Source organism: Tursiops truncatus, chromosome 8 (genome assembly GCF_011762595.2).
Source record: "Tursiops truncatus isolate mTurTru1 chromosome 8, mTurTru1.mat.Y, whole genome shotgun sequence".
In the NCBI taxonomy this organism is placed as follows: Eukaryota; Metazoa; Chordata; class Mammalia; order Artiodactyla; family Delphinidae; genus Tursiops; species Tursiops truncatus.
Genome location: NC_047041.1, coordinates 44,206,638 through 44,231,336, shown reverse-complemented (window position 1 = coordinate 44,231,336; position 24,699 = coordinate 44,206,638). Strand labels below are relative to the sequence as shown.

Here is a 24,699-nt window from a genome sequence, read left to right as displayed (position 1 = left end):
TTGCAACTACTCAACTCTGAGTAGTTGCAACTACTCAGCTCATCGGGCTTCCCTGGTGGCGCAGTGGTTGAGAATCTGCCTGCTAATGCAGGGGACACGTGTTCAAGCCCTGGTCTGGGAGGATCCCACATGCCTTGGAGCAACTGGGCCCGTGAGCCACAACTACTGAGCCTGCGCGTCTGGAGCCTGTGCTCTGCAACAAGAGAGGCCGCAATAGTGAGCGGCCCGCGCACCGTGATGAAGAGTGGCCCCCACTCGCCGCAACTAGAGAAAGCCCTCGCACAGAAACGAAGACCCAACACAGCAAAAATAAATAAATTAATTAATAAACTCTACCTTAAAAAGAAAAAGTTTTAAAAAGATGAAAAGCCTTGTCCTTGCTTTTTAAGACACCCACAGATTCCTGAAGGTGGCTTCCATATGCACCTCTGCACAAACCTGTTAAAAAGGAGCTCCTCCCAGTGGTCCCCTTGGATCTTCTTTTGGGGACTCTCTTAGCCTGGGTGACTCAGATCAAATATCAAGGAAGTTGCCTCATTCTCAAGTAGAGGTAACACCTTCTCCTTCAAGTGCTCTCACAGCTCTTATAGAATCCACCAGTTTTTTTTTTTTTAACATCTCTATTGGAGTATAATTGCTTTACATTGCTGTGTTAGTTGCTGTCGTATAACAAAGTGAATCAGCTGTACATATACATATATCCCCATATCCCCTCCCTCTTGCGTCTCCCTCCCACCCTCCCTATCCCACCCCTCTAGGTGGTCACAAAGCACCCAGCTGATCTCCCTGTGCTATGAGGCTGCTTCCCACTAACTAGCTATTTTACATTTGGTAGTGTATATATGTCCGTGCCACTCTCTCACTTCATCCGAGCTTACCCTTCCCCCTCCCTGTATCCTTAAGTCCATTCTCTACGTCTGCGACTTTATTTCTGTCCTGCCCCTAGGTTCTTCAGTACCATTTTTTTTTTTTTTTAGATTCCATATACATGTGTTAGCATACGGTATTTGTTTTTCTCTTTCTGACTTACTTCACTCTGTATGACAGACTCTAAGTCCATCCACCTCACTACAAATAACTCAATTTTGTTTCTTTTTATGGCTGAGTAATATTGCATTGTATATACGTGCCACATCTTCTTTATCCATTCATCTGTCGACGGACACTTAGGTTGCTTCCATGTCCTGGCTATTGTAAATAGTGCTGCAATGAACACTGTGGTACATGACTCTTTTTGAATTATGGTTTTCTCAGGGTATATGCCCAGTAGTGGGATTGCTGGGTCATATGACGAATCCACCAGTTTTAATGGAACTTCCTACTGTATTGTAATTATTCATTTTTATGGGTTTTCTTCCAGGAGACTGAGAACTTCTTAATGAGAAGAAACTGTGCCCTTTATCGCCAGTGCCTCAGTGCTTAGCAAAGTGCCTACCTGAATACACAGTAGGTATTCAAGGAATACACCAGGAATGAATAAATGAATGAATGAGTGAGTGAGTGAACAAAGTCTAACACAATGCATCTTAACCAGTGTGCACATCAAAATCACCAAAGGACTGTTTTGCAAAAACATACGATCTATGCCCCTCCAGACATCTCCGAGAGTAGGGCCGAGGCATCTGCAGTGCATTTTAACAAGCTCCTCAGGTGTTCCTGATGTACAGCTTTGTTCAAGAATCACGTCATTGCATAGAGTTCTAGACTAGATCTGAAGTCTAGGCCTCATTTCTGCAATGAAAATCATTGAAAAGCCTCTCTGGGACTCTGTTTATTAGTTTAAAAAAAGGACAAATATGATATTGTGTGCAGCTCAAATGACAGTAGCTGAAACAAGAGGTGCATGTAAAACAAGATTATGAGAATTTCAATGAGAAGGAAACCGCTAAATTCTGGTTCTCGGGTGTGAAGGAGGAATATGCTGGCTAATGAAATCTACAGGCTGATGGCAGATTTCTGGCAGCATGCTATATGCAATCACCACGCAAAGAATCCTGCAGTTCCCAGTTTGGGCCCAAAGCACTAAGGGAGACTGCTTCCCTCATGTTCATTTTTCTTCTCTACTTCCCGCTTCACACCGTGGGGCACTGTAATATCCCTGCTGTGCAAAGTGTCTAGAGAGCTTTCTGGATAAAAGGAGTTACATAATGTGGAGTCCTCCTGGGAAATACAGCAGTAAATTAAGTTTTCTCCTTCTTCACAGTTCTCTAAGGACAGAAATACTCCACAAGGGGCAGGGAAAAGTATAATATGGTAAAGGAATCCTCTGAATAAGTGCTTGAAAAGCAGTGCTGCAAACCATTCTGTTCCATCCAATAAACACTGACCATGTGGTCACCCACCATGTACAAGCCAACGTGCTGGTGGGTAACCAGGAGGATTTCACAGTGCAGCGCAGGGACCAGGTCCATAAAGAAAGAAGTTTAACATATGTGGCAAGAGATAGGAGAGACTACCTGAGAGCCAGTAACAGATGATGCTTGAGCCTAGTTCTGAAGGAAGAGTGAAAGACAGACAGGTGAATAAGTGTAGGAAGCATGTTCCAGGAAGGGGGAATTCCGAGATGTGAACTTGATGCAGTTTGGTATCACTAGGGGATGAACGGAGGGACGAAGTAGCCAGGGATAGACCTGGAGAGGCAGAGAAGAGCCTCACTATGGGGGTTTCTCTGCTCAGGAACTTGGGGTTTCTGAAGGATGAGTAACCTGTTTCTATGGGTATATGGCTTGGATGTCTGGGTGGATGTAAGTTCTCCTAACCAGATGATCTGATTTGCAGAAGAGCTAATAAATTCAGTTTCCAACATATTGGATTTGAAGAGTTATCTAGGTGAGATCCAGGGAGAGATCCAGAGGGACATGGAAGTCTGAAGTTTGGGAAAGAAGACACGGCTGCAGGTAGAGATCCAGGAAGAAATCTGACTCCAGAAGCAGAGTCTGATTGTATTTAATCATTCCCTGAGTCTGGGAATGGGAACTGTGGTCTACTAGTGAAGACCAGAGACCATATTCCGTCATGATCTGAACTCCACTGCACCCAGGCAATATTTTCATTCCCAAAGGCACCAGGATTCTACTTGCTTTTTCCATCCTCCTTCACCTACACTTTTCCATACAGCTCACCTCTGCTGCAGATTAAGCTCAAGATAGGATAGGACCTCAGAAGCATCCTCTCGTCTTTGAAATTCTGAAAGATAGGCCTTTTTTCCTTAAAAGGTTTTTACAGAAATAATTATGATGGGGAGCTAGAACAGGATTTTTTAAAAGTGCAAACATGGGGGCTTCCCTGGTGGCGCAGTGGTTGAGAGTCTGCCTGCCAATGCAGGGGACACGGGTTTGAGCCCTGGTCTGGGAAGATCCCACATGCCGCGGAGCAACTAGGCCCGTGAGCCACAAGTACTGAGCCTGCGCGTCTGGAGCCTGTGCTCCGCAACAAGAGAGGCCGCGATAGTGAGAGGCCCGTGCACCGCGATGAAGAGTGGCCCCTGCTCACCGCAACTAGAGAAAGCCCTCGCACAGAAATGAAGACCCAACACAGCCAAAAATAAAATAAAATTTTAAAAAAAGTGCAAACATGGAAATCTTACAAAGATTTCAGACTCTCCCTACCTCTGATTTTGGCTCCCTTTCTTAGACGCACCAGGAAACTCATCAAGTCCTTCTGAACTCTTCTTCTGTCCTTTAGAATAGAGCTTATACCGCCCTCCCTTCAGTCTCCAATTTCCTCTAACTAAGCTCATCATTTTTCCTGCTTTTGGTTCCTGTTTCCAGACCATGCAGAAGAGCAACACACTCCCAGGGGCAACATCTCTCATCACACACAGTGATCCTCAAAGGGGATCGGTGGACAGCAGTGTACCATCGACAGAGGCATTTTGCAAAAATCTGAGGAGAAAAGGCTCCCTGGTCCCTTCATCCTGGTTCTGACACTCTACCCCAACAAAGGATTCCTGCTCTAGCTGAATAGAACTTTTTCTCCAGGAATCCCCTAATTCTAACACATTTTTCTAAAGATACCATTAGAGAGGAATTAAGCAATTGAAGGCACATGGGCTGGCTTTAGAACAGGGTCCATGCTTCAGTAGGCAGGATTGTCTGGGAAGCCCCTGAAACTGAGAGCAATTTTTGCATGCATGTATATTTTCTTTAGAAAGACCAGTCATTTCTTGCATACTAATCTTCCAGGCATTTCACGCTTATTAGCACTGATTCTTATAACTACCCCATAAAGTATTATCTCCATTTTTCGTATGAGAAATGGAAGCTCAGCATGATTAAGGGTTTGGCCCAAAGCCACATAGCTTTGGGTCTGAGGCAAGAGCCTGACCCCTATCTACATGGCATCCAAGCCCACACTCGCCATACTCTGCCAAAGTGCCCCTCCGTGCTTCTCAGGGCCCTTTCTCAGGTTCAGAAATCCACGGTGATCCTAGAGCCTGGGTCCAGCTGAGGACAGGGTTGTTTTTCTGGGACCAGAAAGATACAATCACTCAGAGCGACTCACACCCTGCCTCATCTCTCTAAGCAATGCCCATCCATTAGAAGAGAGACCTGAGCCACATCATGTAAGCCGGCCCAACAGTTAGCTATCTAACTGGTGCCCCAGACATGTAGGTGGGAGAGAGGAAGTCCCTTAAGGAAATCTGTAGGGGCTATATGGTGTGGGTAGGAAGAGAACAAAGATGTGGCAAATCTGGAATTTCCTAAGGCGAAGACCACAGAAGGATGGAGGCAGAAGGAACTGCATGTGAAAAGGCATGGAGATGAGTACTGGAAATGCTAAAATTCAGAGATTAAAGTATTAGGTGGGTGGGGAACAGAGAAGGCAAAACTCTGCCTTGTGTCAAACCATGTCCCTTAGCATCAAACCCTCGGGCAGAGAATCCTTAATAGACTAGAGAAGCCTGAACCCAAAGACTCAACAGTTTCTTTTTTATTATTTGTTTATATCTTTATTTATAATTTTATCTCTGTCATTGTAAAAGCAATATAATCACATTTTTTAAAAAATGGAAACCAGAAACATGAAAATAAAATCACCTACATGAAACCAGAAACATGAAAATAAAATCATCCCACAATCTAACAACAGTCATCATTTGGCAAGAATTAACTCCTAACTTTTTTCATACAATTGCATATTTGGTAAACATACAAAACTCAAAAGACCACCCTACTTGATTTTTCTTAAAACTGCCAACTAACTAACAGGAACTTTTAGAGGATTTAGAAAATTCTAACATAAAGCATGACATCTGAGGTTTCGCAGTCTCAGTACCATTGACATCTTGGGCCAAATCATTCTTTGGAGGGGTGGGAGTTGGGAGGCTGTGTGCTGTGCACTGTAGGATGTTTAGCAACATCCCTGGCCTCTACCCACTTGATGTGAGTAGCACCCTCCTCTCCCCGATCAGTTATGACAACCAAAAATAGTTCTAGACATTGACAAGATCACCCCTGTTAAGAAGCACAATTAAATAATACTAAAAACAATCATTTAACAAAAATATGCCTGTGCCTTATTGGGCCTGGTCTTTTCTGGAGGAGGGATGAGCTCTGTCTTGATCCTGTCTGAAAACAAAGATTCCTTGTAGACTTGTTCTCGTGAATCTCTGTGAGGTAGAAGATATTTGGAAAGTAAGGTGTCTTATCTTTGAGCCCACCGATGATTAATTCCTAAAGACTCCCTACTGCTAAATCCAGGGGTGTTTCTCCCTTTCCTGTCTCACACCCAGAGCTGGATGTGTTTGGACAGAACAATATGAACAAAGAATGGCAACTGCCTCTGCCTTGTACAGTCCATACAAAGGGAATATCAGGACAAAAGCACAGAGACGAGGGAAAGGCAAGTGGCTGGCAATGTACATGCGAGAAAAGGCCCCTTCGTTATTCAGTCCCTTCAATAATTCCAGGTGAATTGCTTTACTTTGTTACATTTCCTGGAAGACCTATTTACATGTCTCTGTACGTGTCATTAGACTTTAAACTTTGAGACCGGGCTACATTTTACCTTATCTATCTATCAGTCTATCTCAATCCCTGGTCAACCGTTTATCATAAATAGTTATTGTATAATTAGGCCAGATTCGAAAAGGCTATACGATAGTGCAGTGTGGTGATTGGGTGTACTCTGAGCACATCTGCCTTGAAATCCCAACTTTACTACCTACCAACTATGAGATCTTTAGCTAGTCATTTATGTTCTCCAATTTAAACTTTAATCCCCTCATCTGTAAAACAGGACTAATAAAAGTACTTACAAGACTGTTTCAAGGATGAGCTATTGCATGTAAAGCCACAAGCACAAAAGAGAAGCTAATGCTATTGTAAGACATCAGTGGCAAACTTTAATGAGTAGATGGCCAGATTGGATGGTAAAGAGTTCAGGCTTTGAAAGCCATTGGGCCTCTGTTGCAACTACTCAACTCTGCAGATGTAATGGAAAAGCACCCATTGATAACATGTGCACCAATGAGCATGGCTGTGTTCTAATAACACTTTATGAAATAAGGGCAGGCCACATTTGGCCCACAGGTAATAGCTTGCTAACTCCTTTTTTCAGGTGCCTAAATTTGTTTTGTTTTGTTTTTTTTAACATCTCTATTGGAGTATAATTGCTTTTACAATGGTGTGTTAGTTTCTGCTGTATAACAAACTGAATCAATTATACATATACATATGTCCCCATATCTCCTGCCTCTTACGTCTCCCTCCCACCCTCCCATCCCACCCCTCTAGATGGTCACAAAGCACCAAGCTGATCTCCCCGTGCTATGCGGCTGCTTCCCACTAGGTATCTATTTTACAATTCATAGTGTATATATGTCAATGCTACTCTCTCACTTTGTCCCAGCTTACCCTTCCCCCTCCCCGTGTCCTCAAGTCCATTCTCTACATCTGCGCCTTTATTCCTGTCCTACCCCTAGGTTCATCAGTACCATTTTTTTTTTTTAGATTCCATATGTGTCACCATATGGTATTTGTTTTTCTCTTTCTGATTTGCTTCATTCTGTATGACAGATTCTAGGTCCATCTACCTCACTACAAATAGTTCAATTTCGTTTCTTTCTGTGGCTGAGTAATATTCCATTGTATATATGTGCCACATTTTCTTTATCCATTCATCTGTCGATGGACACTTAGGTAGCTTCCATGTCCTGGCTACTGTAAATAGTGTTGCGATGAACATTGTGGTACATGTCTCCTTTTGAATTATGGTTTTCTCTGGGTATATGCCCAGTAGTGGGATTGCTGGGTCATATGGTAGTTCTATTTTTAGTTTTTTAAGGAACCTCCATACTGTTCTCCATAGTGACTGTATCAATTTACATTCTTATGTGTCTAAATCTGAATCAAGAAGTAGAGCTTACAGAAGATTCTTGAACTAGACTGTAATGAAATCAAAGTGATTCCTTGGGTAGGTTGAGTTTTTAGCACCATGCTGTACAGACTACCATGAGCGAGGTCTGGAGACTATTTAAAGTTGTCTAAGCACGAAACAGGAAGGACCTGCGCTGTAGGTAATGAAAATGTGAACCACGCAGGCGAGGATGACAAATGCAACTCCTGCCTCCTGCACACCAAGCTGTGGTTATAGCCTCTGAGGGTCTGTTTCTATTTTCCTACAATGTCTTAGTTATAATTGGATCTCATATTATTTAGCAAATTATTAGCACAGCCCTAGAAAACCTCTGGAGAACCAATTAGCTAAAGATAAAAATGTTATTCTTATTTATACTGATTCCTAAGCAGGTGAGTTGCTTGAATTTGAGACTCTTGTACTTAAGCTACTCTCAATTTCAAGAAATGATTCCATTTTTCATGCAGGGCATTAAGAACCTGTCAAAAACGATGATTCAAACAGTTGTACTACACACTAGTGGTCATTATATGAAATGATCATGACTATTAACCATTGCCATCATTTCCTTTAATGATACCTTCTAACTTTGCTCTGGTTTTGCATTTTTAGGTTGGGCCCTTCCTTTTATGTTCCTAAGTACAACTAGCTCTAAGCAGATCGGCTAAAAAAATAAGGTTAAATGTGCTGTGTCCCAGTTAAGTCAGGGGAGGCACATCCTACAACCCCATCTAAAGTCTTTGGAGATGGATGCCTAAAACGTGGCCTATCTACTTCCCTTAGGGAATTCTGGCATTTTAAGAGGAACAGGCACCTAACAGTATGCTCTGAATCCAGAAAAGGCTTAATACACATTGTTCACAGCACAGACCTGAATAGTCATTCAATACAAATTGTGTTGAATCAATGAATGCACCAGTGATATCAAGAATTTTTTCATGGATTGACATTTAAAAATTGGGAGTAACCAGAAATGGCCTACTACCCAACTTAAAAATAAAAAGATTTTTAAAAAATCTGATTTTTTAAAATGATTTTAAAAGGACTTAGAATAACTGTCTACCCATACTCAAGTGCAATTATCTATGCATTTCCAGTTTGTATAAATGCATTATGTATGTCTTCTAAAAGCCTAGAAGAAGATATGATGTGTGATCCTACCCTTCAAGCAGCTTCTAGAAAACTAGCTAATTAACTGCTGCATATTTTAGCTTTCATAGCAATTTAAAAATAATAATGGAAAAAGCTCACTAAACAATGGAAGACAGAAAACTTTCCCTTTAAAAGATAATTCTAGGCCAGTATTTCCTAAGCATGTTCTATTAGTTTGTTAAGTGTTCTATGTGGCCAGAAACATTTACAAACTGCTGCATGGTATAGTCCCCTTTTGGAGGAGATGGTGAAAAAAACTATTATATGTATGACACACCATCATTTTAGAGATATACACTGACTAGAGGACATACCTTGATTCTGAAATGTTCACGTAGGAAGGAACAAAAAGTATAAGTTAGAATTAAAGAAATAAGGTAGTAACTCTATGGTTTTAGGGAAATCACCTAAGTCTCAACTTTTTTTTAAATGGTAACAATAATAATAACCTATTCTATAGGATCATGCTAAGGACTGAATGAGTTCATACATGTAAAAATCTGTACACAAAGTTAACGTACAGCAAACAGCAAGAAACATATTCATTTTTATTATTGGAGATTCAGAATGTACATAGGATATCAAAGGCCTGAGAAGTCCTACAGCAAGGGGGACAGTGAAGCTGGATTTCTTTTGTTTGTTTGTTTGTTTGTTTGTTTTGCGGTACGTGGGACTCTCACTGTTGTGGCCTCTCCCGTTGCGGAGCACAGGCTCCGGACGCGCAGGCTCAGCGGCCATGGCTCATGGGCCCAGCCTCTCTGCGGCATGTGGGATCTTCCCGGACCGGGGCACGAACCCTTGTCCCCTGCATCGGCAGGCAGACTCCCAACCACTGCGCCACCAGGGAAGCCCGAAGCTGGATTTCTTAAATGCATTTGACCATGTATATTAATCCAGATTCTCAGTCGCAAGATTCAGAAGCCGATGCTGGCTAAACATGAAATCATTTATTCAAGGGATGTTGGGTAGCTTGCAGAATTACTCAGTAGGCCACAGAAACAGTAGTGTAGAGAAACCGGATCGAGCCTAAGCTTCCAGAAACTCAGATCCTACATAGAACAGGCGTGATAAGGACACTGCTGCCAGCTACCACTGAGCACTAGGTCCTGTAATCTGCAAAGCTCCAAGGAATTCAACTTGAATGCAACTGTTCCTGGGGCCAGCAGTGATCCTGTTTCTGTGTCAAGCATAGGACTCAGCAAACTCCACTATCTCTCAAGGATGGAGGTCTTTTCTGCCACCAACCTCCCCAGAAAAAAATGGGTTCTGCATTGCACCCTCTTCCTCTAGTTGCTCACTTCTGAATCAGTATGATCTGTGGAATCTAGGTCATATGCCTGTGCCCTAGCTGCAAATAAAGCAGAGGAAGAAAGTTTTATGGACTCTTCCTGGGGAGGGGAGCCTCCCATGACTAGAAGTTCCCCAAAGGTAGCAAATGTGTTTAACAGTTACTGGAAACCCAAAACACATGACAAATGTCCACTACACTGTGAAACACCTACTCCTCCGTCTAAAAACTATAACTTCTTACAGAGAACACTAGTGGGTATATTCCTTCCCTTAGCAGGACACACATCAACATCTTTCTTTTTAGCTCCAGGGAAGAGACTAAACTTCAATAGAGTTTAATGTTAGAAAGTGTCTTCTAGGCACCCATTGATCTTAGAACATTCTGAGATAGCGGGTGGGCCTAAGTCACTATAAATAGGGTAGAAACAGACAAGGAAATCTGCCTGGAGTAGGGCATGAGGTGGAGGCTGCATGACTAGAGGGCACTGCAGTTCTCTCTGTGACTGCTGTTCTCATCACCACTTGCGTAGATCCTATTTGCCCCATTACTTCCCATCTACACTGGCATTTTCCTGGTGTCCTGTTTCTGAACACAACCACATGGGAACCCTACAGCATAAGAACAGGATGGAGCAGCCTGGGAAGGGCTGAGATATAGAAACAGACCCTTCGTCTGAGTGCATGTATTGTGTGCACCAGAGCCAGGTACAGATGGGGATACCCGGACCGGCAGATGGGCTGTGGGGACAGGTGACAGAGATAATGTGGTATGTGTGTGTGGTGGGATCAGACGTAACACATCAGGGACCCCACGTACATTCTGTCACTTAATCTCACAACAACTCTAAAAGGTAGTTGGATGTGGCCATAGAGTGAATCCAAAGGAAGTAGCTGGTGGAGATTCAGGCAATGGGCACCAGGAGAGCACCAGGTAAATGGGTCAGAATGTCTCGGGGCCCCATCAGCCATTGAGATGGACCCGAAAGACAGGATTCTCAATCTTGGGAATGCACCAACAAGAGCAGACCAGGGCCCTCATTCTAAATAGACTAATCTGCCAAAACATATTATAAAGACTGAGCTTGGGCACAGGAATGCATAAAAGAGCCATTATTAGAGTTAAATATGATGTGGACAGTGAGATAGACGTATCAGAGCTCCTGATCTATAGGCTGACCATGTAAATTAAATTACAAACCAGAAATGGGGGGGTTATTAATAAGTATGCTAGGACCACAGGCATAAACAAGGAATGTTCCATAAAATGGGACATATGATCACCCCAGTTATATATTTCCTGGCCCTAGTGAATCCCCAGGCAGAATTCAGCTAAACACGGCTAAGAAAAGGAAAGAATGCAAAGGTTGAAAACTAAAGAAAATCTGACTTAAGAGAGACTCTTTTTCTTTTCTTTCCTTTGGTTTTTAATATTTGAAGAGATGATGTGAAAAATCAGAGATGCTAACATACATTTATTTTTTATTTTTTCTCTCTTAATTCACAGCCAGAGGCTACCACAATTATTCCAGCAACAGCACAGGCAGGAAAATTCTTGTGGAAAGTTTCTTTAGAAGATTGAAGAGCAAGAGGGTGAATTTCCCTTGGCAGTGGGGTCAGCAGCAAGAAGGAGGCTGGTCTCAGTGACAAACTCCTTCAACACCCTGCTAGTTTCAGCTTCAGGTATGGTTGAGCTGATATATCCACAGGATTTCTCCAGGATGTGGCCATGAGGACAAAGCCAGACGTTGTGGACTTTGGCTCATTAGAAGTTTTGGAAACGTAAAAAAAAAGGGAAATCAGATGTTTATCACCAGACTGACTATGATGTCACTCAAGAGGACTTTCGTTGTTAGGAGATTCACTTTCTAAGAGAAAGATCTTATGGGAAATGTTCCCTGATCCCAAAGGTAACCAACAAATGAATTGGTAGCTGTCTCCGAATGCTGCCATCTTAGCTTCAGGCAGACGGTTTGATCTGGGCCTCTGTTTTGTACGTGCTGAAATCCTATCCTCGGAAAGTAAGTAGAGCTTTATCAGAGATCTTTTTTCAAAAAAGACTTTTTGAACCATTTGACACACCAGCTTGTCAACGCTGCAGTATTGTTCCTGCGTGTCTAGGTGTCAACTCTGAATACTAACTTGGCACTGGGAAGCCATTTTCACTATTAAGACATTCAGAAGGACAATTTCAACAGCAGTATGTTTGGAGGAAAGAGAAATGTGGGTTCTACCTTTCACAATGAGGCCTTGTACCCTCTTGGTCATATTAGCAGTTCAGTGCCTTGTGAAATTCCCTCCACCCTCTCTCCATACAAAGCTTCTCTTCAAAGTTTACACTTGCAGGGATTTAGAGGATTAGAAATCCAGTATTTAAGTACATGGCGGGTCAGCCAGGCCTTAAGTTAATGAACATCATGCCCTTAAGCAGAGTTTGACACTGTAATTGTTGTGCAAGGAATGTCAGAGTGAGGTGAAAGAAAATGTCCAGAACGTCCTTTGTCCCACAAGCAATTTCAACCCTCCCCACAAATTTATAGGTGTCTTCCTTCCTTTTATTTTCCTGTTAGCACTTACTGGCTATACATCCGCCCCCCCCCCCCCCCCCCCCCCCCAGATTTTACTTATGTTTTGTTGTTACTGTTATACATGAAGTCAGGATTCTGTCTGTTTTGTAAGTTTCTCTATTCCCAGTGCCTGGTACATAACAGGTGTTCCATAATGTTTGTTGAATGAATGAATGATGGAAGACTCCCCTCCTCATATAAATATGAGTCATTCAATGGATGGACCTAGAGATTGTCATACCGAGTGAAGTAAGTCAGACAGAGAAAGACAAATGTCATACAATATTGGTTATATGCGGAATCTAAAAAAAATGGTACAAATGAACCTATTTACAAAGCCGAAATAGAATCACAGATGTAGAAAACAAACTTATGGTTACCAAGGGGGAAGGGAGGGGATAAATTGGGAGATTGGGATTGACATATACACACTATATATACTATTTATATACTATATATACTATTTATATACTATATATAAAATAGATAACTAATAAGAACCTACTATATAGCACAGAGAATTCTACTCAGTACTCAGTAATGACCTATATAGGAATAGAACCTAACAAAGAGTGGATATATGTATATGTATAACTGATTCACTTTGTGGTACAGCAGAAACTAATACAACATTGTAAATCAACTAAACTCCAAGAAAAATTAAAAAATAAAAAATAAATGAGTCATTCAATATCGACTGCCCTCCAGATGTAAGATAACCAATTAAGAAAAGGAGTTCTCCAAAATTCTACTCTTTTACCCCTGTGCCTGGAGGCTCCAAAGTATGGGGCTAAGGAATAGGTGAATGGATGAATTCACCCACATTTTGGAATATTTTAAAAAGCCGGACTAACATCCAAGAATCAGTCTATTAAAAATATAATATTTCTTAAATTTCTATAACTTAATCATATCTGCGAATGTTGCTTGACCAATTTCTCTTTACAACAATAAATTCTTCAAACAAACAAACCAGAAAGGTTCAACGAGAGCCAAGAAGTAGAAAATGACAGATACTGTGGCCTGAACCAAAGGGGAAAAAATCCTAAAAAAACAGGGGAAACAAAGGATTTTAAAAGGAAAGAAGGGGAAAAACATACAAGCACACTGGGGCCTCAAGAAGGAAAACAAGGAACGGAGAAGTAAAAATTTCTAAACATAAGGCCAATTTAGAGACAGCACTGAGAGAAGGCAGGCACTGAGACTCTCCAGGAAACAGCTGAAACAAAGGAACATCCCAACTATGACAAAATAAAGAGGCGCCACCACCTTTTCCTCCTTCTCCATCACCTCCCACCCCAAGTGGCTGCTTACTCCTGCTGGTGTTTACACTTTAGTGACGTCCTCATATCAGGTTTTTCTTTGTAATCTCTAAAGCCATTACCTTAATTCAAGGCTTTGTCATTTTCCCGTAAGAATACAATAACTACCATGTGGCTCTGTCTCCAGGTTTAATTGCCTCCAATCTACCTTTCCATAGTCCCCAGGGCAAATCTGACCATTCTACCCTCTGTAAAACCAGCCAGAGGCTCCTCCCCAGCCTATTTGAATGATGTCCATTCAAGCTATATTTTCCAACCATTCTCTGGTGATGCGCACAAATATTCACAAGTCCTAAGTGTGAATTTCCGTAAGTGCAGAGACAATGCCTATCTTATTCACCGCTGAATCCCAGACAACTAGCGCAGTGCCTGTGCTCCACAAGTATTCAATATGTGTGTTCCACAAATAAATAAAAATGGAAAAATCGTGATATAAAGCTATGCAGAATGCAATCTTAATAATGTAAAATGTGCATATATATTTATATGCGCAAGAAAATCTCAGAAAAACGTAGTAAACCATTTACTTTTAATTCATGCTTTTTAAAAAAGTTTTCAAAATGTAGGATGATACTATTTTTCTCTCTGATACTGAGATACAAAAATATAAACAGAGACAAAAGGGAGTAGAGCAAAAATTGTGCCCCCGACACGTCAGATAACAGCATGGGGCCTAATGGGAAGCGTAAAACCCCTCACCATGCCGCACTGGATGCTGCATCTTCCAGCCCTGACGCTGCCCCACTTCCTGCTACTCCTCTGCCACCCGGGAGAGTGAACAGTACCAAGCCACGCTACGCTCTTCACGTTGGTATTTGCCATTTACTCTCTCACCCCACACTTCCAGTATTGCCAGCGTGCTAGTTCTGTGTTCTCGCCATCTTTTCATTTCTAGGGCCAAGCCCAATCCCCAGCAGATAGAATAACGTAAGTGCTGCTGGGGTAAACTAATTCGTACTTGAATGAAGCAGTGACACTGAATGTGAGGACCATTTCTTTCACTGACTCTAGAACCACACTCACCTAACAGGGCTGCTGTGAGGACTAAATGAGAAAATGCGCAAAAAGCATGCCTGACACAAAATAAGCCCTCAATAAAGGAACACGGTTACTAAACATTATCGGTGCGATCACGCCCAAGTTGCTTTGCTGCCTTAGCCACAGTCATCTTAAATGGTGGATCATAGCTCCACTCATCCCCTTGAAATGAGAAAGCGCTGAAAGCAGTTTGGGAACTATAAATCGCTAAACGAACACACACTATTAACATGATGATCATGACGATGATTATATGCCATTTTCTTTGTGAATCTTGCCTACAGTAAGTTTATCCTTTAAGGTCACATTACCTTTGCTGATGTTTCAAACCATCCTACGAAACCATGCTCCTTGCAGAACTGGTCCATCTTGAGGCCATTGTTCATGAGCACATCTTTCCCCTGGTCACATTTGTTGGCCAACAAAACCACGGATACTGGTTTGCCATTAGGGAGGCTTAACTTTGAGTCCAAATCATTTTTCCACTTTGTCACTGCTTCAAATGTAGCTGGTCTGGTGACATCGAAGACAATAAATGCACCCATAGCTTCTCGGTAATAGACCCTCGTCATGTTTCCAAATCTTTCTTGACCTATCACCAAAAAGAAATAGAAATCAAAAACACATTACAGTTGTAAACTGAATCATACATGGGAACCTAATAAGACCTCATATGAGCAGACCACTCAGTAAAGTGCTTCATTGCTTATCTCTAAAGAATGCATTAAATATGAAGTCAGGCAGCTCTGTTGATCTTTGAGTCCTGAGGGGATTCATTCACTTAATAAGTATTTATTGAAATGTCTGTGTACCATGTAACAGTCCAGAACTCTGCTAATACAGTATCCCACTAGCCACATGTGGCTACTTCAGTTTAAATTAATTAAAAATAAATAAAATTTAAAATTCAGTTCCTCAGTCACACTAGCTAGCTACATTTCAAGTGTTCAATAACCACATGTGGTTAGTGCCTACAGTATCAGACACCCCAAGAGAGAACGTTTCCATTATCATAGAATGTTCTATTGGACAACGTTGTTCTAAATACTTGGGATACAGTGATTAAAACATGAAAATCCCTACCATGATGGAGCTTACATTTTAGTGGGACGATAGATTAGTATGTTACAAAGGCATCCACAGTCAACGTTAATCAAGGATAACAGTAATATTGTTATTTATTGTATTAAATAAATATATAAATAAATAAATATTGTTATTTATTGTATGTTCACTAACCATCAGTGATGTGATTCCCATAAATAACCATTAAGGTACAATTATTAGGCCCATTTTAAAGTGACAAAATTGAGACCAATATGGCTAAGTAACTTGTTCGATTTATACAGATGGTAAGCTTAAGAAGTTACAATTCAAATCTGAGCTTTTTGAATCCAGAGCCCATAGTCATTTACCAACATTGAATACTCTTAACCACTGAGCCATAGTCTTATAATACTATCTCTCCCCCAAGTGTATATAGCAGGAGTGTCCCATTCAACTCAACTGAACAGATAACAGATATTTACGCATCAATGCCAGTCTCTGAGCTACATGCTAGGATTACAACAGTGAACTTGAGCGCCTATACCCTTAACTAGTCTACAGTCTATGGGATAAAGAAAGCACTCTGACATAGAAATAAACAAACAAAGAAATAAATAAATGGATTAGTCTTAGACCAATCAGCTAGAATCAGTTTTGCTCTGATTCTTAATTTTCTAAATGAATATTGGCAAATTTTAAACACACTAAGTTTAGCTTTCCTCATCTGCAAAATGGCCGTAATAATATGCACGTCACAGGGTTGTTATGTGGATGAACTAAATTAACACATGTGAAACATCCAGCACAGTCCCTTACAACTCGTTGGTACTTGAGTTTTCCCTCCCTTTCTTCAGCATGTTAAAAATTATGAAAGACAATATGACAAAGGTAGTGAAATCAGAGTTCTAGACCAGAGTTTATGAAAGAAAATTACAGGAATATGAGCTGGTCAACCAAAATGCACGAAATCCTATTGCTTATAAGTCTATCCACTAATAGTTGCTGAAGACAGGAGCTGTTGAAGACTGGGTTTATATTTTCTGAACCCAAAACTCCCGAAGTGCATGACCAAAGTTTTTAAATTCTGATTTGGGAATTTCTTTGTGTTCAGAGTCTTAGGAAGTTTTAGAAATTAAAACAAAGTTAAGTATGTATTGAATAAGTCAACTTATCTTAAAAAATAAAATGCTGAAACTGGCATGTATCTAAGAACATACAGGTCAACAAACCTTTAAGAACACTTTACACTTAAGTTTGTGTTCAAGGTTTTGTGACGGTGAGTTTTAATTCAAGTTATCAAATTCTTTTATAGGTCATGTTCACACTGGCATTAGCATTGTGGATTGTAAGAGAAACTGATCCGTAAGCACTTAATGAAAATGCATGAAGGTCAAGGCTTCCTATCCTAGTGTGTGAGCCTGTGTGCTCAAGCACGTATCACTTGAAAGAAGAACACTTTGTCAGGGCCAGCTCATGTCCATCCGAAAATATTTCTTACATGGGTTATACTAGCATTTAAAAAAATTTCCCCCAGTCATCTAGTCAATGAAAGAAAGTGGTATAATACTCCTCATATGACACAAAACCCACAGATGAACTTTCATTTTTTCCAATGAGTTCTTAATTTCATTGTTTTCCTTTTTTTTTTTTTTTAGTTCCTTATGCATACAGTGATTTCCTTTGATACTGATCAGGGTGGCCATGACATTTCAGGAAGATAGGGGAAAAAGGCCCTCTGTTATCATTCAGAACTCTGAAGGCCTCTAGGCTTTTTAAGGATGTCTTATGATCCCTTTCAGGGAACTAATCAGATGAAGGGCAAAGTCATGGGTTATTCAATAATCTGCTTGTCCAGGGGTTTTCATAGTAGAGTAAGGCAGCCCTCAAGATGAAAGATTTTACATCTCAAATATACGGCAAAAGGTCATTTTTAAGACTATGCAAAAAAGCACACTATAGGCTTATACCTTCATAGGGATTGTGTGCGTTGTGTTTGAGTTTGTGAGGGTATGTGTGTCAGATCAGAAACAGGAAGAAAAAAGTTTGTTTCTAGAAAGAAAAGACCTTTGTATATTGAGGTCACTGGGCCAGGAGACTTGGAAAGTTTGTATTTTTGGCATTCCAGCAAGAGGTCACATTCAGCCCAGGGCCTTTCCAGCACTCATTTTATCCTGCCTTTGTCAGCTGACAGCGCTGTCTGCTGTTTCTTAAGAAAAGAATGACAACCATGTGACTCTTCGTGAGTGCCTACATATGGACAAAGTACAGACCTGATGAAACTACCATAGGTGATTTACGTTAAAAAAAAAAAAAAGACTGTAGTTCAAAAAAATGCCATTGGAGTTAAATCACTGATTCGACACACATTTACTGAATAATACGATCCAGGTTCTGTGCTTTGTGCTGCAGATACAGAATTTTTGTCCTTGAGGAACTTCTAAACTAAGAAGTGTTACACTGGATGCATGGACCAAAAATGATCCAGGTCACCATGTAAGTCCCCATTTCTTGTAGTCTCTAAGCACACACTCCATAGCCATGTAGATGCGGCTCATGATTCAGCTCTCAGCCTCAAGGGATATTAAACGACAGAGCAATCAACTGCCTCACAAACGTTAGTACAAAGCTTGTGGTAATAATTTGGATAACCTCCCACAGGAGGCACTAAACTGATGGGTCAGAAGACAGGGCATCTTCATTTTAATCCCTCGTTACCAGTGCAGTCTTAGACAACTGTATTTCTCTCCCTGAGACTCAGTTTTCTCATCTGTAAAATGAAGTTATTCTGGCCGATCCCTACAGCCCCTTTCTGTTTTCATGCCTTCTACCCCTATGATTCCACCATTAAATCAACATCTGGTCCTCTATTCCAACTGCATGAAGTGGTCCATTTGGTGTCATGGACTCAGCTAAAAACATACACCAGCAACATAGCCATAGCGTGTATTTAATATTTTTCACTTGATAATTAGTACTATCCGGATGCTCTCAGCGGGCATAACCAAGCAGTGTACCTTCTAGACAACATAAAAAGAACAAGAGGGTTTTCTATTAACCAGCTAACTCTGTGACCTCAGATCAGCCACTTCACCATTCTGAGCCTCCGTTTGCTCATTGGTAAAAATAAGGAACTGGAATGGATACGTAAACTAAATTCATTATTACCTCTGACAACCCCTTTTGATCAACCTCCCCAGTATGCAGGCATCCAGCTCTCTACCTCCCATTCCTCCTGTGTTCCCCACACTGGTTCACAGCATCACCATCCACAATGCCACCCAGAGTGGTACCTTCAAGTCATCTTCCAACTCCTTCCTCATCCCCATATCCAAAGGGTCTCCAACATCCTATCAACACTTCCATTTCAAAGGGGGCTCTTGACTTTGCCCCCTCCTCTCCAGCAGCACTGCCACTGATCCACTTCAGGCCCTCATTGCTCCTCATTTGGACCACTGAAAGCTCCTAATTGGGGCTCTCAGCATCTCAATTTTTGTCACTCCCTCTTTCCCTTAAAATAAATGTAAATATAACACAGGTTTTTAGACAGTTGCCATTCAGGCAGCATAAAAAATCACCTGCTGGGTATATATAAAGGAAATGAAATCACTGCCTTGAAGAGATATCTGCACACCTATGTTCTTTGCAGCATTAGTGACAATAGCCAAGACATAGAAACAACGTAAATGTCCATCAACAGATGAATGCGTAAAGAAAATGTGCTGTGGTCGTCTCTCAGTATCCACAGGGGATTGGTTCCAGGACCCACTAAAGATACAAAACTCTTAGGGTGCTCAAGTTCCTGATAAAATGACCTAGCACACCCACCCTCTGTATCTGCAGATGTGGAATCTGCAGATACAGAGGACCAACTATATACATGTACAACAGAATGTTATTCAGTCATAAAAAAAGAAGGAAATCCTGCCTTTTGCAACAACACGGGCAAATGTTATGAGAGCATTATGTTGAGGAAATAAGTCAGAGGAAGAAAAATACTGTACAATCTCACTTATGTGAGGAATCTAAAAATGCCATAAACAGTCAAAATTCATTAAAACAGAGAGTAGAACAGTGGTTGCCAGAGGCTAGGGGATGGGAGAAATGGGGAGATGTTGGTCAAAGGGTATAAACTTCCAGCTGTAAGATGAATAAATTCTGGGGATCTGATGTACAGCATGGTGACTATAGTCAACAATACTGTATTACATAATAGAAAGTTGCTGAAAGACTAAGTCTTATATGTTCTTACCAAACACACATACAAAAAGGTAATTAGGTGACGTGATAAAGATGTTAACTAACCTCACTGTGGTAATGGTTTCACAATATAGCAAGTCATCATGTTGTACACCTTAAACTTACACAAAGTTATATGTCAATCATATCTCAATAGAGCTAGGGGGGAAAAGAAATCATCTGAGCTATTTACAGACCACCCATTCCCAGGGCATCCTCCTCAGAGATTCTTATTGTACTGGTTTTGTGTGGGACGCAGGAAACTGTTTTTTAAAGCCCTCCCTAGGTGAAGTCTTATCAGAATCCACTTTCAAAATATAAATATTATATAAATATAATATATATATAGTATATATAATATATTATATATAATATAATATATAAATACTACCATGATGCTCTGCCCTTTCAGCCCTCCAATGACTCCTACATTACACTTCTATGAAGACTACACAGTTGGAGCCTTTGGCCCAACCACCCTTTCAAACTCCTCTCCTGTCCCTTCCTTCAGAGTGTTCCACAGGCAAGCCGCACTGGACTACTTGTCCTTCCTGAAACACATCCTGCATTACTCCCTGGCTTTTCTTGCCTTTTTGCAGCTCTGTTCCCAAAGCCTGAATTGCCTCCCCATCTCCCCTCTCCCCTTCAATCAAATCCTATGCAGCCTATCATTGTGCCCTGAAACCTCACACATCCTGCCAGCTGGAACCATGGCTCCCTTCTTCACGACCCCATAGCATTTCCTTTATCCTATTCCATTCACTCTTATCATGCTGTGTCTTCATGCTTCTCTCTCCACCTTGGCATTGGAAAAACCTGGAAAACAGGTTGGTCACATTTTAAGGTTGTAAATCCACGGCCTATTTCTCCACGTTTTGGATATGGTATAGCTCACGACACTACAGTAGAAATAAACTGAAATTAAGATTCCTCCTTCCTCTAAAATACAGCGTTGTCTTGTATTCACGAGCCAATGCCGCATACTGATGCACTTTATATTCTGCTCTTGTTTTCAGCAAATAATCAATAGATGTTCACTGATGGAGAAAATTAACATTATTCTAACAAGGTTATGTGCATATCTGTTGCAACGAGTTTCAGACTGGAATGTTATGTTTTTGTAATCATTCTCATCCTCTTAAGAAATAATCTCTTGGAATCAGTTTACTCTATTCTAAACATATATTTTTGGGGTCATGGCACAATCAGTAGAGCTAAAAGTACCACCAAGGCATGCTCTTTATTTCTAGACAGTAATGGTCTGAAAAGCAGGAAAATAAAACCAAAAGTAAATATGAGTTTTGAACAAGGATCTGAAGGAAAAAAAAACTATCCAATTGCTATGATGATCAAATGGCCACTGAACTTATAGTGGCGTAAGCTGGTTTTGAAGGCTCAGGGAAACCCATCAGACTAGGATCAGAGTCAGGCCAACAACCTGGTAAGAAAAGTTTTCTCCATTTTTTAAGAGCCCATCTGACCCTCTGGCAGTAGTTCTGAAACTTTTTCATCTTCTCTCCTCACTTCTTTGCTCCACCAAACAAGTGACAGAAAAGTGTCAATCGATCACCATTTTTCCAAGTCATCTAGGCTTCTATTCTAGAATTAACCTTGTGTAATCTTCCCCTACAAAACTGCCAACCTCTCTCCCTAGCCAGACCAAGTTTCTGCAGCCCCCTGACAAACACTGCCCTGTGTGCCCAGTAAGTGTTCAGTAAGACCTCTTTGCTGAGTGAAGAAATAACCCCTAATTCTTTACTCCCTCCCAATGATTACTGGCAGGCTTAACAAGTCTTTAAGAGTCATCCTCTGCCATGTCACTAGCAATCATCACTTTCTTTCCACTCCCAGTGAAATCACTTTAAGTGTGTCTCTTCTCACGTCATTTCTTTCATTCATCTAACAAAATATTTTGAACTCCAATTAATTTCCAGACACTAGAAACATGCAACTAGAAAAAATCAGCAACTAAGAAAAAACAAAAATCGTTGCCCTCATGAAGCTTACATTCTAGTAAAAAGAGATCAACAGTAAACAAAAAAGTAAGACACGTATGACACTACATTATCTGGTAAAAAGTACTACGGAGAAAAATAAAGCAGCAAAGGAGAAACAGGTATGCTGGAGGCAAGGGTACAGTTAAGCAGGATGGATGGATGGCTCACTAAGAAGGTATCATTTGAGTAAAGATTAAAAAGAGGTAAAGGAACAAGTCATATATGGATGTTTAGGAGAAGAAGGCTTTAGATAGAGGGAATGGCAAGTACAGAGATGCAGAGGCACAGACGTGTCTGGCCAGCATGTGGAGAACAGCAAGGAGACTGTTGGCTGGAGAGGGCGGAGCAAGGGGAGGAGTAGCCGGTGATGAGGCAGGCAGATCACAGGATCCAGACTGTAGACGGTTTCAGGCTATTATACTGATGCTGCCTTTTATTCTGGATGAAAGAAGAAAGCACTGAACGATTGTGAGCAGATGAGAAACATGAACTGACAGAAGCAAGTGGATAACTGTGGCTGCTGCATTGAGGAATGACTTAGTCAAGGTCGGAAGTAGAGAAACCATAATCCAGGCAAGAGATAATGATGTGGACCAAAGTGGTAGTGGTGAAGATGGTCCAGATTGGTTGTTTTCCAGATATATTTGGAGATAGAGAAGATAGGTGGGCTATAAATTATGAGATGATTCAAGCATGACCCACAAGCTTTTGACCTGAATTTTTGAAAGTATGGAGTTGCCATTAGCTGAGATGGAGTAGGCTTTTGGAGACACAGGTTTTGTGGAAGTAGACTGGGACTTTGACATGTTAGGTTTGAGATGTCTGTTACATAGATACGTCGACTAGGCAGCTGGATAGAGGGGTCTGAAGTTCCAGGGCGGGGGGTCAGGACTGGAGATTTACTTTGTATTTTAATTTCTGTACACCTCTGCCAGATTCACCACCCAAAGCCCTCTTTTCGCCCTATCATTTGCCTACTTAAACTCACTACTGCCTAAAACAGATGCCAAAATTTGGAGGTTAGGCGGCGAACATGTTATGGGACCCACACAACATTTAAAGCAATTTGAGCTATTTCCCAACAGTTATAAATTGGAAAATAAATACAAATATTGGAATGTCTTAAAAACTCAGAATATTCAGAAATCCAGGGTCTGCATTATATGAATAATGTTGTCAAGTTCATTGGCGCTGATCAGTACCAAACACTCAGTGTTAAAGAGAAAAAGCTGGCTGAGATACTATTCCTTTGACATTGCTAGATACCACAAAAAACTGCTCTAAATTTAAATTTATGTCTCTATATCCATTTTATTAAAATAATTCTAACAAAATATTTAGAATTCAATGAAATGTATATAGTTTTATTTTAAAATAAATCATTGCTATTGATCCATTTTTCTTACGCTAAGTCTCTTATAGATGGTTACGTAGGATCCCATGATTGTTTCTTCGCATCAAAATACTCTTTAGCACACTTGGCCTCACTCTTAATACATCCCTCTAGCTGGATGTGACGTTTTGTGGAAAAACAAAATGGGAGCCAGGATTGAGGGGAAGTTTTGTGCCCATTTCCTAGGGAAACAGGGAGCAGTAGCTTGCGTGGTCCAGAGTGAGAACGGAGTTTTTCAGAGAGGATCTCGAAAGATAAACAAATGTTGGCCCGGTAGAGAAAAGAGTTCATTTATTTTACCCTCTGGGCTCCTATGGGATTTTTAAGGTTGCACACCTCGATCTACAAGTTAAAGGCTAATCCTCAGACCGAGGTCAGCGTCCTGCCCCAAACTATGCCTTGCTAGGCTCTGCTAAATTCTGCCTCTTGCTTTCATTCACACTCATTCCACGGCACTCCTATCCTCACTGGAACACACCCTACCTCTGATTCTCTGCCTAACTAAATCCTACCTATACTTCAAGGTTGTACCAAACCCCACCTTCTTGTAGCGTTTTCTGACTACTTGGCCCCGGGCTCAATTCTTTCCTCCCCTATACTCACACAGCGCTGACTGAATGTATCACTTCCTCGCCCATTCAGTCAGGCCCTGCCTCATACTGCTTTTTATGTGCTGCAAACCTCCGCAGACCATGTCCCCGGTTACGCTGTAGACTCCTTGAGCCCACTGTTGAATTCCTCCAAAACTGTCCCCTATCTCTCCCTAGCACATGCACTCTGAGAGCCTCTCTGTCGGTGCTCACAACGGTCTTGCGAAATAAAATGGAACTGGTAATACAAGTACTCTTTACATAATAAAGTAGCAATTAATATTGATTTCTTATTTGTGAAAGGGAGCCCCAGCAGAGAGAGGAGTGGAATGAATAAAGCAAGATCTCTAATCCAACTCATTTACTTTCCATGCCTACTAAACTCCTGCTCATTCTTAAAATCCACTCTGAAAAATATCTGTCCCCAGTTCAGAAGCGCCTCTCCACAATTTCTTTAGTTCCCCTATAAACAGTGGCTCTCATTTCATCTTACTACTGGTTGTCACGTCTTATAGGCAAGTCTTGTCTCTACTTAACAAGAAGGTAAAGCCAGATGCAGTGTATTGAATTTAGCTAGATTGTGCAAGAGAATAGGATGGCATAAAAAGTAACGATTGGTTTCTTAGGGTCCATAAGCAATAGCATTATAGACAGCAAGGGTGGCTGGGTTATAGTGATCTATTTTTAAATTAAACTTTGAAAATATTCTCA

At 41.1% G+C, this 24,699-nt stretch overlaps 1 protein-coding gene across 2 annotated transcripts in view; it reads right to left on the bottom strand.

Moving 5' to 3' along the window:
- The window catches only part of RAB38 (RAB38, member RAS oncogene family), a 102,253-nt gene that overhangs the window by 46,080 nt on the left and 31,474 nt on the right, over nucleotides 1-24,699 (bottom strand). For both annotated transcript variants that reach the window (XM_073808328.1, XM_019948712.3), the window contains exon 2: nucleotides 15,037-15,317. In XM_073808328.1, coding sequence (XP_073664429.1) covers nucleotides 15,037-15,317 — 281 coding nt within the window. The remainder of the gene's footprint in view (nucleotides 1-15,036; nucleotides 15,318-24,699) is intronic.